Genomic DNA, 19,606 nt, shown 5'->3' on the forward strand with positions numbered 1-19,606 from the left:
TAAAAAGTGTCAGGGCAGTAAACAGAACGGAGAGTTCCACCATCTTGCCGAGACAATGTATATACGCAAGCATATGTAATACTATAACAATCTCGTGTACTCCTATAATGCAAACCACTATGTATCTAGGGTGTGAATGCATGTTCTGCCAAGTAACCCTTTACTGGATGATTTCACCACATTACCTGATGGGTATGAATGTAGGACCCGATCTTGGTCATGAACTGGACCCCTCTCACGAAGCCGCAAGTCAGCTGCTGGGCGAGAGCTCCAGCATGTAGGGACCCCTCAAAGTCAGCAGAAGTGTCTCCTTTGATTATACTCAGAAACAAAAGGTTATATAAAGAAAAAGGTAACCTGCTTTGGGCCGAGATTGTGATCAGGCTACCATTTTTTTTATTCAGCAGATAGCTGTGTCGCCATATTGACTTAATAACAAGCTTATTGCACAACGCACATGAGGGCCTAGTACACAATGCCAAGGCCGTGTGATAGTGTTTTTGCAAAGTTTATTGCTGTCAGCGAGGTTGGTGTTTCTGAGAAACTACCCAAGTGTCATGAATACAAATCTGTGTCAAAAGTCGATGTGGCAAAGGGAAGGCATTTCTAGAAAAAAGCTGTGTGCATGTAAAAATGGCAACGGGTCCTACTAGGCATAACTGAGACACATGACAGCATGAACAACAAAGTTTTCATGTTAGCTTATCAGCAAAATAGGAGGCACAAGTCTGGCCTGGATGTCTTAAATATCTTTATCTCAGGGTCGTCCTGTACAGATGTGAGACATAATGATGATATGTGTACAGAGTCGATGCATGTAAAGAATACTGTCCTTGGTTGGATTTTTCCACTGTGTTTCTGCCTCACTTTTCATGCAAAATCAGTTGGATTACACAGTGGCCAGTTTATTACATAAACCCTGAGATTTGACCATTCAGATTAGAGATCCTCACACCTAAACTGTCCACAAAGAAAGTCAGATTCCAGATTACCTGCTGCTGTCCTTCCTGGTCCAAGGCTGGGCCTATGCATCTGAAACTGAAATTGGCTGAACTCTGCTAACAGAAGGATCCCTCCTCCATGCCTCGCCGGCTGAAGGTCTAATGACACAGAGGCACTCTCTGTGCAGGTATGCAGAGCAACAGCTATAACACTTCCCTTGCAGCCAATGTGAGTTTACTTTTCATGCTCTCAGAGCAGTGATAAGAGTATGTGGAGGAATTAGGAACCCTAGTGGTGAAAACCATGATAGAAATGTTTGTCATGCTCACTCTCATAGTAAAGTTTCGCATTTTTGCAATAATAAAAAGTCTTGCTGCTGGTAGATATCTGTTGTGCTTGTCTTGGAGTCGAAGAGCCTAATCTCTGTCTTGGGTCTTGCTGCAGTGGTTCTCAGCCAGCTCTGTCCGCTCAAAAGGCAAGGGTAAACAAAAACAAAAAAGATTCATACATCCATTATTTCATATCACTTGAAATATTTATTAATAAGAGATGTATTCATAAACACAATATATCACAATGTCGTGTGTACTTAAACTAACTTTATCATGCTATTGTGTCAGTAAAAATGCTGATGTCGCTCCAAATTTGAGCCCACAATACATTGTTCAGCTAGTTATCTGGACCTGATAGAGTTGAGAGCAACTTTGAAGGACAGCCTCATTGATAATGGTGAGTTCTTTGTCAGTAAAGCTGGGGGCCCTCTCATCTTGTTCCTCAGCCTTTTTGGGGTGCTGGATTATCAATGTAGCAGCAAAATGAAGGAAGGCATTTTTGTGATGAAAAAGTGACTAAGAACAATGGGAGGAAATTTCAGATTTCCCAATTGTTTTGAGCCTAACTCATACCAGCCCAATTCCTCACCAGGTGTGTCTAACTGGTGTTAATTAGGGTCCAGGGACCTCTCCCACTCTTCTCACATGCCTGTGAGCCCCTAAAAATGTTCAGACACTGACCTAGAATCCTTGGGCTCCATCAGCATCAGAATACACGTCGATCAATGCCGTTCCAAGTTGTCAGAAATCAGAATGGGGTTGGCTTCACCACTGGGCACCTGCGGCACCGGGAGCATTAACTTCGGGATAGGCGCTGGGGAAAGTTGTGTTGGCACAACCAGTGCCGATCCAGATCCGGGATCGGATCCATAGGACCCCACCAGAGCCGAGGCCAGAACCGTTGGTGCAGAAACTGATGGGACCTCTTCCTAACTCACGGGTCAGGGAGGTGCACAGGAGGGGTTGGCCTGCTCAAATACTAGGCTTATGGCTTTGTAAAACTCTTTTATGTGAGTGGGGGTTGCTCTGACTCCTGGAAACATGGGGAGGCGCAGAGTCAGACCTGGCAAGTGCTCAGCAGAACCGTGCCTGCAATGCTGATATTCCTCACTTGTCTTGTCAATCATGTATGGACGAGGTGAAGTCGAAGTCAGTCTAGACTTCTGCTTCTTGAGCTTCTTCCCTGACTGTCCCGAGGACCTCAAGTGCAATGGAGAAGACTTGGGGCTCCTGGAGCAGTTCCGTGATCTTCTCTTCATTGATCAGGAGTGAGGCATCCTAGGAGTCGCATTAGATTAAGTCGACTGCTGGACTGCAGCAGCTTTAGGGACTGCTCCCTCAAAGCCTTCCGTGCCAATGTCTAGCAATCTGAGCACAACTTTAAGTCGTACTTGTGCACGAGACACCATGAGCAGACATGGTGGGGGTCAGTAACCAACATGGCACAGTAACAGGTGTCGCACGGCTTAAACCCTACCTTTCTAGAGTCATTTGTCACCACCCAAGAAAAAATGTTTGACAAATCATTATAAAAAGTCTGTCAAAAGGAAACAGACGGGTAGCTCTGGCATGTAAAGAAAATAACTGACGTCCGTGTGCCTGGGTAGTGCTTATATAGGTGACAGCAACATCACATCCATCGCCAACAACGCTGACAATGCCATGCAGAACTGAACAGATCCACCCAATGGCGCACAGGGGTACTGCTCATGCAACTGTTTTCGGATCTAGTCTGATGCCTGGGAAATTCAGAGGAAAGGAATCTGCAGCTAGCCATTGCCTCTACCTGATAATGCGTTACCAAATGTAAGTAACTTGTTCATCATGATTACACACATACATGCAGTGACTGTCAGGGTAATATGTGTTGGATGTGTTGTAGTAAGTAATGAGTGAGTATTTTTGAGCTGCCATTCCCCAGATGTGCATGTAGCCTCAGAGTGAAATGTTATTTCTTACCAAAGTCACCAAGCCCCCAACAACAAACCGAAGCAATAGAGGTGACTGGGAAGAATATACAGCTGTTGTGTGTGCTTCCAGGAAATGCAGCAGATATCAGTGAAGCAGCCCCTAGCATGACAGGCAGCTTGCACGTTGATTGAGTACTAGCGTGTGTTTCTATATTTTCATGTCCCTCCGTAAGCCCTTGCTTAGCCCTTCCATAAACCTACCCATTTAGGAGTAAAATGTATCCATAAATGTGCTGAGATCTCCACACACATGGAGGAGATCTCCACATGTAATAGATAGGATAGGTGGAGACCTCCACACGTGGGTTTGTGAAAAGCCTTTTGTAGTACGTGAGAATTATTACTAGTAAACATACTAAAAAGTGTACTTTATGAATATGCCTCTAGCTAGTTATTTTGCCAGTCCTATTTGGGGCCGGTTAGATGGTGATTTATTTTCCATCTCCTTGACAAACTGTCTGATAGAAAGTGTTTAGGTGACGTTGTAAAAATTGTAGTTGTGTGCGATATGAGTGTTTGTTTGGAAGGTGATTTCTTCTGTTCTCCTTCACAAATAATAAAAATTAAATGCACCTGTAATGCTTGTTGTTTAAGCAGCCCCTTCTATAAATGCGTCTAACTTTTTTAAAAACATCAACATCAACCACTTAAGCCTGTGGCCAAGGCTTAAGTGGCAGCGTGCTTTGTTCATTATATCAGATATTGCAATATAAATGTATAAAATAACAATTGCGCTAGTTTGCCAGGGCTCGGCCTGATGGCTTCGCCAGTCCTTGTTCTTGCATTGCAGCCCACGATCTATGCTATGCTGCTAGAGAACGGCCTGTATTCAGTATATTATTCAAGCAATTTCTCCACATTGTCAAGAGTTTGTCACAATCACCTTAAGTAAAACCATATTTTCTTGGTCCAGTCTGTATACTTAAACTGTGTGTACATGTTCAGACAGGTGTGCCTAATGGGAACAACATTCTGGCAATGGGATATGTATGCATTGCGTTTGGTAAGAATCGTGGCAGGTGTGTGCTGTAGGAACAGTCCCTCACGGTCTGGCGTTTTACAATGGCTCACCAGGGCATGCATGGTCACAGGTGTCCCTGGAATCAGCCTGTGCACATTGCCACATTGACCTGGTGCCTTTCACAAATGAAGGTTGTATGAGAAATTATATTTACTAGGATCCATTTTTAGGTCGAGCTAGAAAAGACATGCGCTGTCTCTTCGAGACCTGCTGTAATCAGTCTGTGGGCTTCTAGTCCATCCCCTTTCTTCCCATTGCTTTTTATTTATACCTGCGTCTCTTTTACTGCCAGCCTTGCTTCTGGTAAGCAAGGACTATAAGTACAAAGTGCGTGTTTACGCATCACTTGCAGGTTTTCAAAACACATAAATAAAAGGCATTGTCATTTACAATGCCAATCTCTCAAACTCTCGCAAATGCGAGACCTATTGCATTGCAAATTATTGTTTAAGAACTGCTATTTTTGTTTTTTTAAAAGGCCTAGTATCATATGTCTCTTTTCTGTCACAGGTGCAGTGCACCGGGGCCCAGAGCTCTGAGGGGGTCCAGCATGCCCTATACTAGCTAATGTTTTTTCAGTGGATGCCTGTTCTAACTTTTTTTGAGTGCATGCCAGGGCTTGGCTTTGTTTACCCTTCTGGGGCGGTTGTACAGAGGGAGTAGACGATAAGGGAACAATGAAGAAGAGAGAAAAAAGGCATGAAAGAACAGGAGAGGGTGAAAGAACTTAGAGGAAAACAAGGAAAGGCGACAGAATGGGAGACGGAAATAAGAATGAGTGACAAAAAGAAAGGAGATAAGGATGAGCAGAGTAAGCAAAAGAAAAGGTGTTGTAAGGAACAAGAAATATAGAGATAAGGGAGGAAGGAGATGAGGATGAGTGACAGGCAGAAGAGGAGACGAGAGAGACTAAGGAAGGAGATAGAGAAGAGGGTATTAAATGAAGGACGAAGAAGAGAAGAGAGTGGGTGGAGATAGGGAGTCATGGGGTCATGGGTGTGATGGGCAAGCTGCACCTCACGTATAACTGTAGTTTATTACAGGCTTGGGGCGAGTTTCCAGGCTGTGTCACTAAATGTCTTTTATGGGGTATCCTTATTTTAGGTGTCCAGTGTGAGAAGTTGGCCTGATGTATGATGTCACTAGTTATAGTGTACACCTTATATCAGTCCAAACAACCCTTATGGTGATTGGTTGTAAAGTCAACCTTATAGACCAGCTATCCTAGTGGTAGCATGGACAAGAGCAGTCTTAGGCTAAACTCTGAATGGCATGTGAAGCCAGCTGTGATACCATATACAATCCCTTGAATATCAAATGAAAGGACACCACAACAGATATATATAAAATAAAGTGTATTTATTCTAGTCACACCTCGAATCTCATAAAGAGTGCTGAGGGTTAAGTACAACACAGTCTTATTTAAGCATACATTAAGTTACACATGTAAGTAATACAGTTAGGCCCTAGGGGCCACGCAAACCATATACTAAGTAAGTGGTATAAGAACCACTGTCATGGAAATAGGATAGGCCTAGGCCTAGGGAATCGCTGGCGCTACACTATACTACCAAAGGTTAGGAAGTGGGAGGCCCACGGGATTCAGGTTCTGAGTGGAAACACTCATGCGTAATGCGTATAATCGATATAAATAGTTAGTAATTAAGAGTTTTAGGACACTTCTGGTATAGCTAGGAGTACGAGACTTGAAACTTAGACACTAGGATAGTCACTACCCTTGTGAGCACCTGAGTACTCAAGTTACCTAGCCCACGGGCTGCGGGTGCATAGGTGTGAACTTGTGTCGGGTTTCGTCGTTGACTCCTATGGATGCCTGAAGAAAAGATGCTGACAGGCAGTCAGTGAAGAGTGTCCGGTGGATCCCAAGGCTGGGATCAAGAAGGAAGGATACCTGCAAGCAGAAGGGACAGAGTCTGGGTCACTAGCCAGTGACCACGTGGAACCAGGAAGGAACCAGGCGATGTTGGGTGATTGCAGGTGAAGAGGTGAAGCTTGTCGCAGCAGCCACGGGTGCCAGGAGACGTCGAGGACGACCAGGACCAGGAGGCGAGCTGTCCCATGAAGGCTCTTGCTGTCGGCGGCGTCGAAGTCGAGTCAGGACTCACCAAGACTTGGCAAGCGGAACCCACGCAGAATGGAGGACTTGCTTCTGGTGCAGACCAGGAAGGTCTGAGGTGCTTCTCTTTTGCAGAGGAGCGGGTGCCAGTCTGGAGGAGCCGGACCAGCAAGGTGAAAGTAAAGGTTCGTCGTCACAAGGGTCACTAGCCAGCGGGCCAGCAACCGGACAACACGTCGAGCAACTCAGGTGCAGAAGGGCCCCACGCAGAACACGTGAAGTGTGGGGAGCTGATCTTCTTTGCAGATGGTGCTCGGGATGGGGGCTTCTCAATTCCCCCAGCACAGCCTCGAGGAAGCCTCAGAAGTCGCGCTAGTCAGTTACTAGCCACTTTTCCCAAGTCGCAGGTCCCACGTCCCTCGTCGCCTCCACGGCTCTCAGCTTTGCTGTAGATGTGGATCTGGTTCAGAGGTGTCTGGAAGTCTCAGCGCTGGTCAGTCTCCGCAGTCGTCCCTCGTAGGATCAGTCGCAAAGCAAGCAGCGGTCGCTGGATGGTGCCTGGTTGCCCAGGGTCCTCACTCCTTGGCCACAAGGGAGATTCTTCAGTCTTCTTCCTGAGGTCGAATGTCGAAGGTCCAGAGTTTCTGTTCAAGTTGCAGGTTCAGGATAATCTAATTCTGCAGGGCTCAGCTACCTACTGATATACTGGACTAGTGGGCTGGGCTACCTGCAAGGTCCCTCCTATGGGTGGGACCAGGAAGGGGAGTGGTTACACCCCCTTTCCTTTGTCCAGTTTCGCACCAGAGCTGGGGCTGGAGTGCCCCAGGACCAGTTTGAACTGGACTATGCATGGGACACCTTGTGTGCCCCAGGCATGTCTCATTCCTTTCAGCCCTCCCTGCCCCAATACACTAAAGTCTCTCTGGGGAGGTGCTAGCACCTCCCCAAGCAGGAAACCTATTGTACAGGCCTCCCTGGCTGGGAGGGCTCCCAGCTGCAGGAGGTCAGACTCGTGTCTGTGGCAGCAGCATCCATTTTGTGATGCTGAGGCTTTGGTTAGAGTTAAACAGCAAAGTAGGATTTTAACATGTCTCCCCCTCTAGAAGGGAGGAATACTATCCTCATCGCCAGAAATGGTGTGGGGTAGTATTCCACAGTGTTAGACACCTTACACGACATGTTTTGATAAAGCCAAACCATAGTTACCATAACCGTTTAAGATTATAAGGCACTTTAAGAGAAGATGGTAGGCTATATCATAGAACAGCTATAAGGACATGGTTCCGAAAGCTGCAGACAGGCTCAGCTCATGCTAGAGCACCATCTCACATGTTACCAAGCACTCTGCCTTCAGGATTGTTAAGGCCTGCCATAGGAGTGGCTGATAGGTACACATGTGTCTATATATAAGGTAGGTATAGGGATACTACACCTAAGCAAGGGGTGATTACACAACCTTGTCCCAGCTGAGTGATCAGCCAGTTGTGTCATAATGGAAGGCCAGGCCAGGGGTGGCATAATACATGCTGCAGCCCCTGGTAGGCCTAGGGTACACCTATGCCCTGGGTACCTAGGGTACCCAGGGCATAGGTGTACCCATAGGGAATGGCAGGATCTCAGGCCAACTAAGTCGAAAAACCAGCTAGACACTAGGCAAAAAGTTGGGGGTAACCATAGTCAGATATCCACCTTCCTACATCCAGATACAGTTCTACCCACACATACACACATCAAGGTTTCAGGCATGGGCACAGTGCACATTTGAATTATTATAGTCAGTGACCCACTGCACATTGTCAGCTGGGCGTGCAGGATTCATAGTAGTTTCTCATGTACTGCAGGGGTGTTGGAAGAGGGAGCATGTATGTGTGAAGCTCTAGTTCTGTGAATCTGGTCATATCAAGTTGATGTGTTTAATCTCACAGCGTTGACACATCTATAAATCATGAATGCTTATGCACGTGCACACACACATAAAACACACACACTTCATTCAGAGACATGCTAAACTGCATGCATTTCCCTACATGGAACGCAGGGGAGCTATTTTGTGTCACAACACACACAACAGTGTGGGAGTCCATAAATGGTCCTGTTGCTAACCAACCCAGTGGGCCCATCCCAGGGTGTTCTGTTCCATGGTCCTTGATAGTATCAGGTGTAACGCTAGTCTTAGCTTCACATCTTTGTCCTCCAATCACCAGCCCATAATCCCCAGAAATATACCAGAGGGGTGTTTGGCTCGCTTGAGTCTATACCATTAGGCAGTAAATAATACATTTTTTCCCCAGATCTCTTTACAATGACACTGACCCCTGTTCTCTTCTTCTTGTCTACAGATGGTTCACAGTCATGTTTTATGCTGCAAGGGTCATCCTCGCTGTGGACTTCATTGTATTCTGCCTGCGTCTCATGGATGATTTCACTGTAAACAGGTTCCTGGGGCCGAAGATTATCATGGTGCAAAAGATGGTGAGAGCCCCTGCTCCTGTACTCAATATCTCAACTCCCCATTATTCCAATTCACAGCGTCATCAAGAGCCCCAATTTTACTATTGCATTGCGCCAGCACTTGCACAAAGAAAAGTGTATTTACTTATTAATGGAATGGTTTTATATAGCACATAGCAACAATAGGCATCAGACTACTTTCCATAGAAAGACAAGATACAATTTGAAGTGGCAGGGTGGGTAAAAAACTGTTGGGCTGCTGTGCATACCAGCGTTTCGAGCAGACTGGAGAGGTTTACAAGTGTGTGAGCTGTCATCTGACATCTACACAGCCAGCAAGGGGGTGGACGCGGGAAGAACCACTGCTGACTGTAGCCGTTGGGATTGCACCTGGCTGCTGATAATTCGGCCCCATAAAGGAGCACACCCTGGCATAGGGCAGGTCCATCTTCGCCTATCATCATCTGGAGGAGACCGAGCTAAGCCCCACCCTTGTTCATCTAAGAACCAGTAGGAGTTCCATGGAGGCTTTTCCATTTCACTTCTTCGCATAATACTTAGCCTGATGACCATTGATGTCTGTTTTTCTGCCCACTTAATTCCATTTCACTTCAATTTGTGTCATTGGGATAGCGCAGGGTACAGGATTCGAAAGACTCTACTGTTGGGCCTGATAATGGTACCACCTTGGATTAATTTCTGGTGCAGGCCCTGGGCATCATTTCACAGGAAATTGACCTGGGGAACGCAGACTTTCATTAGAGGCGGATGATGGCCTGAGTCCCCTAATAAGGTCTCTAACTGTCCAAGACATACTTCCAGATCCTAAACCTTTAATCCATAGTGCGGCTCTCCGTAGTTCTGCTACTGCACTCTTGGTGAATGAGGAATGACTGAATGTGAGTGTCCCAATGGAATCTCTCGATACTAGCAGCTGCCCACTATTAGCCAAAACGAAGAGCCAACACAAGAGTCCTGCTGCCAGGAAAAGTAAACACCGTTCTCTTAAGAACCGGGTTCCCGCAGTTATCCTGAGCCCCCGGAAGTAGAAAACACGGACGGGAAAAATGTGTTCAATAAACGAAAGGACATCATTTTAGCAGTGTGTCATGCCTAGAATAGAAAGGTTGCTCTCATTGGAGTCTACCGTTTCTGGATTGTCTAAGATCATTGGGTCAATTAATGCTTTTTTAGGTCTCATCTAGCCAGCGCGCATGCGCTGTCTCTCTGAGACATCAAGTAAGCTGTATAAGGGGTGAAACTCCGTCTATTGCTGGTAATTTATCCTGCCGCTTGCCATTAGTAAACTCTGGCATTGCTTTTGTTAGCGGGATTATTATTGGCTGTGGATCCGGTGCATCACTTCTGTTATTCCGGAACAGCGCTGCCTTACTACAGTTTCCCTACACTGCAGTTCTATATGTTTTTCTTTGGGCGTACTTATTTTTTTTATTTACTGTGGCATCTGCTTCACTTGCAGGCACGCACATATGTTTTATGTACAGGGGCGCCACGCTGTCTTTCAGCATTGGTGCCCGCTTCCGTATATACATATAATGCTTGGCAGCAGGGGCTCTCCGCGGCACACGAGAGAAAGTTGCTTTGATTTTACTTTGCAGGGCGCAGGTTGCCCACCTCCATTTTTTATCAAATAACTTTAAAGTATTCAGCGCGGTGTTCCTTTCACAAACACACTGCTTCCTTCAAAGCTCCATCCCCCCGGTAGCTCTCCCTCCCACCACCACAAACAGGCTGCCTGTTTAATTCTCCTCTCACCCCAGCTGCCGGTTAAGGAGTTCATCATCGGCGTCTGACGTCATGTCTCCGTGTTACCCCCCCTCATGTCTCCCTATTTTGTTTTGCAGGACGCGGCTTGCCCACCTCCATTTTTAAAAATAACTTTAAACTATTCAGTGTGGTGGCCGGGTCTGTCGTCATGTCTCGGTAAGTGTTGAATCTGTGAGTGTTATGATCGTGTAAGAATGTATCAAATATACCAAGTGATTCCGAATCCGGTTAAAAAATGCTAAAACAATGATAGATCGCGCCCTGTTAAAAAAAATATGTTTGCGCATCCAAGTAACCCCTGAACTGTGAAGTGCAACCAAGACAAATAACACCAGAGCGTGTAGCATGTTGAATCCAAACGTATAATAAAGTAGACATGCGGATTTTGGTTGAAACCGCAGCCCAACTACCAATTACATATCCAAATACTTTCAAAACACTATATACAGTATGATATCATTAGTGAAGAGTGCAAGCTTGTGGTTTCCGTCATTGATGTGTACCGTGTGGATCTAAACAAATATTTTATCTTACTTGTTCCGAAGCGTGCTAGTTAGTCAAATTGCCATGCGGTTAAAAAATGGCCATGTTGCTGAAAGACAATGCCCATCGTGAACTATGATAAACGTGAGAAATGCATACACAGATTGTCATATTCGATTGCAAACAAGTGTGTGTACCCAGTGGCTGAGTCTGAAAAGACGTGGAGGCAGATTTTTGACGACTGGCGCGTCCCTGCAAATCGGCAGGGATGTGCCAGGTAAGATGCGTCAGGCAAGTTTACCCTTGCGCCACCACAGATGCGCCGCATTTACTATGCGGCGCATCGTGGCGCAAGGATAAACAGATGTGTGACACATCTCCCGTTGGAAGGATGGCCCATTGCTGGAGTTGTGTCGCAAGTGCAATGCAACTCCAGCATTGCTCGTGGCCTGCCCATACCAAACGTGGTGCATCCCGCCTTGCGCCTGCTTCAAGCAGGCGCAATGTTTGACGCAGTGGCATCGGAAAAGTGACTGAGTGGACTCTTGTGGATTTCACTCAGGACCTTTTCTGAGGCTTTACTGCACCGGAACGCCCCCTGCGCTGGAACGCCCACATGAAACCTGATGCAGGTTTCATATGGCACAGGGTTTACAACAAGAAGCATCTCCCTAGATGCGTCACATTGTAAATAGAGCGCAACATGGTGCATGTTTACGCCGTCGCTGCATCACAGAAGTGACGCAACGGCGGCAAAAAAGTGGCGCAAGGGGCTTGTAAATCTGCCCCGTGGTCTCTTGCCGGGTTTAGTGCATTTTTTTCATTATGGTATGGTGGAAAACATCAAACTAGCTATGTGGAAATGAAGAAGTGCCTTACGGTGGTTGAAGGGTCCCCAGTGAATCTAAGTTGTCAATAAAGCGTACCTGGTGTGCACAAAATTACAGTGTAATGTGGGTGGCGTGCTCTTACTGTGCCATATTGGATTCTGAACCATTGCAAAACTGTGTGACATGACATGAACATTTGCAATTCAATAAGTCTCGCAGTTGCGAGATTTTGAACTATTGACATTTTGGTCCTACAGATGTACAGTCAGAGCTCCATAACAAGACGAGCTCCCGAGGGAAAAGCAACAATGCCTTGCTGCGATTGATATCCTGTTTTTTTTTCCCCAACTCAGTCTTTCCATGGTGTTGTTTAGAGGTTCCGACTGCTTCCATTGCTCACCGGGGCCATCACTCAAATTAAAGACCTACAGAACAGGGACATTGAGCCTTCTGTTGAGAAAAGGGCAATTTAACTTTAATGCAGACACCAATGCATAGTGATCAGATCAGCTAAGCTGGATGACGACCCCTTCACAATTTCCTGAGTAGTTGAGGAAAATCCCATCTAGCGTGTAACTGGCTACTTGAGTAGGGAACTGAACCATGAGATACATCTGCAAGATATTCCCACAATTCAGTTTTCAGAACCATATAACACAACACTAAAGGTTACACATTCCTAAGACTTTTCAGAGATGTGCTGATTTTGAAATTACACCTGATAGGCTGTTGAAAATTAGCCTTCTCAAAAATTTTTGGAGAACAGTTGTCCAAAGGGAACCCAGATTTATGCCTTGAGAGAAGCTTTCTTTCCTGAGTCACTGTGTTTCGTTTTTTCTTGTAGATCCCAAGTTAAATTACAATTGTGATTCTATTGATGCCGGCAGGAAGTTGAAAGAGTTATCCATTCGTCGGCGGGTTGGTGAGGGGAAGCGGCACTTGTGTGAGGAACTGCCTCATTTTCTTGGTGCTCCGCTCACGCGCCAGAAGAAGAAAATGGCGGCCGCTGTAGCGCGGCGTCACAGGTGAGACTCTCTAAGCAAAAAGAGCTTTGTTCAGGGCGGGGACATGAACGGCAAAGCTCACATCACCCTCAGCATACCTTCCGATAGGTTCTTCATTGGAAGGCTTCGCGGGAGACAGCCGGTGAGCGCAGCTTCGCCGAGGTGCGCCGGAGACCGCTACTCGGACGCCGCCATACTCCTTGGGCGTTGTAATAAGCACTCCAATGCAGGTTCTTGTAAGTAAGGATTTAATAAGTAAGCAGGTACGTCCTTCATCCACAGATCTCTTCTCCAACTGCTTGCTACCCCCACACTCTAGAACCTTGCTTGGATCTACAACCGTAACCATAGCAATGCAAATATGAACATCAACATACCACATCTCCCTTTTTTCCAGAACAACTTAATAATCATTAATACAAGTTACACATAACATTACAAAACGTTCAGTAAAATAATTTCACTAAAACTCACTAAACTAATTCGGATGTCATAAATTATGCTGCATTCATGAACAACCCTTTTCCCCTCTTCCATTTTTAACAACATAGTTGCGATATTTCACTGGCATGACAATCGCTCTCCCAGCGCGTGATGTTCTCACAACTTCACCTGAGGTTCCAGCTTTGGGACTGGAAACAGTACGATTTGACTGCGTCAAACTACTACCACCATTCCTAATGTCGCAGTCAGGAACTTCATCCCATAACCATTTCATATCTGATTTAACACCAGCAATATCATGCACTTTTTCATTTTTAACATTGCATTTTGACATTCTATTATAGTGCCAAATTTTCCCATCACTCAATTTTGCAGATTTTGAATACGTTGCCATTACCTGTAATTGTGTAGAAAATTTACTTTTGCCTTTCCTTACTTTGTTGGCCAATTTAACTTTAACCCAATCACCAACATTAAGTGCACAATCAAAAGTGCCATGGGTTTTATCAAAATTGATCTTATAATTCTCTTGCATTTTCCTTAAATTAGTCCTAACCAACGCAGGTGACCATTTCCCATATGTTTGCATGTTAGACCATGCTACATTATCCTTACAAAATGGTTCTCTTCCTCTCAATATCTTAAAAGGACTATAACCAGTACCAGTTGGCGTAATTCTATATGCCCAAACTGTACTGAAGAGTTCCCTTTTCCAGTTTTTACCAGCTTTTAATGAAGCTTGTACACTTCCCATTATGACCCTGTTGAACCTCTCTACACTACCGTTACCTGCTAGATTGTATACAGGAGTTTTCTTTTCACAAATTCCATTTCTCACCAAAAAATTCTTAAACTTGTCAGAAGAAAATTGTGGACCATTATCACTGCGTATAATTTTTGGAATTCCCTCTCTTATGAATAAGCTTTCTAAAAACTTAATGGTATGCTTTGTGTCACAAATCTCGTACACCTCTATTTCTGGCCATTTCGAAAAATCATCAATAACAACCAAAACATATGCATTGGTACCATCATCTCCCTCAATGGGACCTAACCAATCTATACTTAGATTTTCCCACGGCCCATTGGGAATAGATTTTGTACCCAGTGAGGGTCTTAGCACACGAAGTGATTTATCAGAATCTTGACAAATGACACAATCTCTTACACATCGCTGAGAATCACGATCAATACCTGGCCACCAATAAGATGATTTAAGTTTGCTTTTTAATTTAGAGATACCCAGATGACATTCATGATTTATTCCTAAGATCCTTGTTCTCAATTTTAAAGGTACTATGATTCTATCTCCCCTGCAAATATATCCTGAATCATCTATGGACAATTCACTTTGTACCTCCCAAAGCGCTCTTAAATCTCCTTGGTTGTCATTCTTGGCAGGCCAACCTTTGGTTATAAACTGTGCCGTTTTCTCTAGACATTCATCTTTTGAATATTCATTGTCCCATTCTTGCTTAGAAATAGCACACGATCCATCATACACTGCTGCAACATTGAATTCATCCCAATCATTTTGTGCAAAACTCTCATATGGCAAAGGAGATCTACTCAAATAATCTGCTACTTGGTTCTTCCTCCCAGGCAAATATTCCACTTCGTAATTAAAATCTAAAAGTTTTAATGTCATCTTTGCTATCCTGGGTGTGGCTTTGTAAATGCCCTCAGAAGTTAAGACTTTGAGCAGTGGTTTGTGATCTGTACGTAGTCTAAAATTAGAACCCCATACAAACTGTCTAAATTTCTCCATTGCCCATATAGTTGCCAGCATTTCTTTCTCTATTACAGAGTACTTTTCCTCTGATGGTGAAAGAGAACGAGATGCAAATGAAATGGTTATCTCTTCACCCATCTCATTTACTTGAGAAAGAACTGCTCCCAGTCCCTTCCCACTGGCATCTGTCGTAATTATGGTTGGTGACAAGATGTCAAAAGCTTGAAGAGGTAAAGCAGAATGTAAATCATTTTTTACCCTGCAGAAATCACTCTCCAGATCACTATTCCAAATAAATTCACTTTTTAACTTCAACAGTTGCCTCATATTGTAAGTTTTGGTGGCAAACTTTTTTACAAATTTTGCATAAAATTCTGCCATCCCCAGAAATGATCTTAAATCATCCTTTGACTTTGGGGAAGGAGCATTTTTAATAGCATCCATTAAACTTTTCTTTGGTGATATACCATCACCTCCCACTTCGTGTCCTAAATAGGTAACAGATTTCATTCTGAATTTGCATTTTTTTATTTCTGCTGTTAAACATTTCTCTGCCAATTTTGATAATACCGTTTTGAGTCTTACATCATGCTCATGTCTGTCTCGTCCCATTATTAGGATGTCATCTTGAAAGTATGTGACACCTTTTAATCCTTTAAACATTTTGTGCATTATCCTCTGAAACACGGCAGCAGCAGAAGCCAACCCAAAAGGCATGCGTACAAAGCGATAACAACCAAAAGGAGTTATGAAGGCAGTCAGGCTTCTACTGCTGTCGTGTAATTGAATCTGGTGGTACGCAGATGTTAAATCGATGATAGAAAAATATTTTATGTTTTTCGATTGGGCCAATAATTCATCTATTCTGGGCAACGGAAACTTATCAACTACAATATTTTTATTAAGGTCTCTTAAGTCAATACATAAACGCAAACGTCCATCCGGTTTGCGAGCGACGACGCTGCGGTTTGTAAGGGCTGCAGATTTTAATATTTGACTTGGGGCAGTTTCTAGCGCGTTTAGCGCGTTTTTGCGCGTTTGGCACGTGTCCTTGTTTTATTTATTGTGCACTGGCTGGGCTCTCCCCCCCCTCACACCTGCATTTAAATTGTGGAATACTCACCACCGTTTTGGTGGGCCCGGGTTCTGTGGGTGGTCCGGGGATCGTCTTTCATCGGCGACCAGCGCCATCTTGGATTGGGTCCAGGCTTTTTGTGGCGGGCGCCATCTTGGAGCGTCCAGGCGCTCCTCCCTCCACTTCGGTGCCTATTTAAGGCACTTCTTATTGGTGGTCTGCCTGAAAGGTCCTGTTTTACCGCGCTGCGGTTTGTAAGGGCTGCAGATTTTAATATTTGACTTGGGGCAGTTTCTAGCGCGTTTAGTGCGTTTTTGCGCGTTTGGCACGTGTCCTTGTTTTATTTATTGTGCACTGGCTGGGCTCTCCCCCCCCTCACACCTGCATTTAAATTGTGGAATACTCACCACCGTTTTGGTGGGCCCGGGTTCTGTGGGTGGTCCGGGGATCGTCTTTCATCGGCGACCAGCGCCATCTTGGATTGGGTCCAGGCTTTTTGTGGCGGGCGCCATCTTGGAGCGTCCAGGCGCTCCTCCCTCCACTTCGGTGCCTATTTAAGGCACTTCTTATTGGTGGTCTGCCTGAAAGGTCCCGTTTTACCGCGCTGCGGTTTGTAAGGGCTGCAGATTTTAATATTTGACTTGGGGCAGTTTCTAGCGCGTTTAGCGCGTTTTTGCGCGTTTGGCACGTGTCCGTGTTTTATTTATTGTGCACTGGCTGGGCTCTCCCCCCCCTCACACCTGCATTTAAATTGTGGAATACTCACCACCGTTTTGGTGGGCCCGGGTTCTGTGGGTGGTCCGGGGATCGTCTTTCATCGGCGACCAGCGCCATCTTGGATTGGGTCCAGGCTTTTTGTGGCGGGCGCCATCTTGGAGCGTCCAGGCGCTCCTCCCTCCACTTCGGTGCCTATTTAAGGCACTTCTTATTGGTGGTCTGCCTGAAAGGTCCCGTTTTACCGCGCTGCGGTTTGTAAGGGCTGCAGATTTTAATATTTGACTTGGGGCAGTTTCTAGCGCGTTTAGCGCGTTTTTGCGCGTTTGGCACGTGTCCTTGTTTTATTTATTGTGCACTGGCTGGGCTCTCCCCCCCCTCACACCTGCATTTAAATTGTGGAATACTCACCACCGTTTTGGTGGGCCCGGGTTCTGTGGGTGGTCCGGGGATCGTCTTTCATCGGCGACCAGCGCCATCTTGGATTGGGTCCAGGCTTTTTGTGGCGGGCGCCATCTTGGAGCGTCCAGGCGCTCCTCCCTCCACTTCGGTGCCTATTTAAGGCACTTCTTATTGGTGGTCTGCCTGAAAGGTCCTGTTTTACCGCGCTGCGGTTTGTAAGGGCTGCAGATTTTAATATTTGACTTGGGGCAGTTTCTAGCGCGTTTAGCGCGTTTTTGCGCGTTTGGCACGTGCCCTTGTTTTATTTATTGTGCACTGGCTGGGCTCTCCCCCCCCTCACACCTGCATTTAAATTGTGGAATACTCACCACCGTTTTGGTGGGCCCGGGTTCTGTGGGTGGTCCGGGGATCGTCTTTCATCGGCGACCAGCGCCATCTTGGATTGGGTCCAGGCTTTTTGTGGCGGGCGCCATCTTGGAGCGTCCAGGCGCTCCTCCCTCCACTTCGGTGCCTATTTAAGGCACTTCTTATTGGTGGTCTGCCTGAAAGGTCCTGTTTTACCGCGCTGCAGTTTGTAAGGGCTGCAGATTTTAATATTTGACTTGGGGCAGTTTCTAGCGCGTTTAGCGCGTTTTTGCGCGTTTGGCACGTGTCCTTGTTTTATTTATTGTGCACTGGCTGGGCTCTCCCCCCCCTCACACCTGCATTTAAATTGTGGAATACTCACCACCGTTTTGGTGGGCCCGGGTTCTGTGGGTGGTCCGGGGATCGTCTTTCATCGGCGACCAGCGCCATCTTGGATTGGGTCCAGGCTTTTTGTGGCGGGCGCCATCTTGGAGCGTCCAGGCGCTCCTCCCTCCACTTCGGTGCCTATTTAAGGCACTTCTTATTGGTGGTCTGCCTGAAAGGTCCCGTTTTACCGCGCTGCGGTTTGTAAGGGCTGCAGATTTTAATATTTGACTTGGGGCAGTTTCTAGCGCGTTTAGCGCGTTTTTGCGCGTTTGGCACGTGTCCTTGTTTTATTTATTGTGCACTGGCTGGGCTCCCCCCCCCCTCACACCTGCATTTAAATTGTGGAATACTCACCACCGTTTTGGTGGGCCCGGGTTCTGTGGGTGGTCCGGGGATCGTCTTTCATCGGCGACCAGCGCCATCTTGGATTGGGTCCAGGCTTTTTGTGGCGGGCGCCATCTTGGAGCGTCCAGGCGCTCCTCCCTCCACTTCGGTGCCTATTTAAGGCACTTCTTATTGGTGGTCTGCCTGAAAGGTCCCGTTTTACCGCGCTGCGGTTTGTAAGGGCTGCAGATTTTAATATTTGACTTGGGGCAGTTTCTAGCGCGTTTAGCGCGTTTTTGCGCGTTTGGCACGTGTCCTTGTTTTATTTATTGTGCACTGGCTGGGCTCTCCCCCCCCTCACACCTGCATTTAAATTGTGGAATACTCACCACCGTTTTGGTGGGCCCGGGTTCTGTGGGTGGTCCGGGGATCGTCTTTCATCGGCGACCAGCGCCATCTTGGATTGGGTCCAGGCTTTTTGTGGCGGGCGCCATCTTGGAGCGTCCAGGCGCTCCTCCCTCCACTTCGGTGCCTATTTAAGGCACTTCTTATTGGTGGTCTGCCTGAAAGGTCCTGTTTTACCGCGCTGCGGTTTGTAAGGGCTGCAGATTTTAATATTTGACTTGGGGCAGTTTCTAGCGCGTTTAGCGCGTTTTTGCGCGTTTGGCACGTGCCCTTGTTTTATTTATTGTGCACTGGCTGGGCTCTCCCCCCCCCTCACACCTGCATTTAAATTGTGGAATACTCACCACCGTTTTGGTGGGCCCGGGTTCTGTGGGTGGTCCGGGGATCGTCTTTCATCGGCGACCAGCGCCATCTTGGATTGGGTCCAGGCTTTTTGTGGCGGGCGCCATCTTGGAGCGTCCAGGCGCTCCTCCCTCCACTTCGGTGCCTATTTAAGGCACTTCTTATTGGTGGTCTGCCTGAAAGGTCCCGTTTTACCGCGCTGCGGTTTGTAAGGGCTGCAGATTTTAATATTTGACTTGGGGCAGTTTCTAGCGCGTTTAGCGCGTTTTTGCGCGTTTGGCACGTGTCCTTGTTTTATTTATTGTGCACTGGCTGGGCTCTCCCCCCCCTCACACCTGCATTTAAATTGTGGAATACTCACCACCGTTTTGGTGGGCCCGGGTTCTGTGGGTGGTCCGGGGATCGTCTTTCATCGGCGACCAGCGCCATCTTGGATTGGGTCCAGGCTTTTTGTGGCGGGCGCCATCTTGGAGCGTCCAGGCGCTCCTCCCTCCACTTCGGTGCCTATTTAAGGCACTTCTTATTGGTGGTCTGCCTG

General features: G+C 46.4%; 1 protein-coding gene across 2 annotated transcripts in view; it reads left to right on the top strand.

Annotated features, from left to right (window-relative positions):
• LOC146808484 (transient receptor potential cation channel subfamily M member 2-like) overlaps positions 1-19,606 on the top strand; it is a 790,090-nt gene that overhangs the window by 516,119 nt on the left and 254,365 nt on the right. For both annotated transcript variants that reach the window (XR_014968000.1, XM_085623576.1), the window contains exon 7: positions 8,682-8,814. Coding sequence is in view for 1 of the 2 variants with exons in the window: in XM_085623576.1 (XP_085479702.1) it covers positions 8,682-8,814 (133 nt within the window). In the remaining variant the exon portion in view is untranslated. The remainder of the gene's footprint in view (positions 1-8,681; positions 8,815-19,606) is intronic.

Source organism: Triturus cristatus, chromosome 8 (genome assembly GCF_964204655.1).
Source record: "Triturus cristatus chromosome 8, aTriCri1.1, whole genome shotgun sequence".
NCBI classification, from domain to species: Eukaryota; Metazoa; Chordata; class Amphibia; order Caudata; family Salamandridae; genus Triturus; species Triturus cristatus.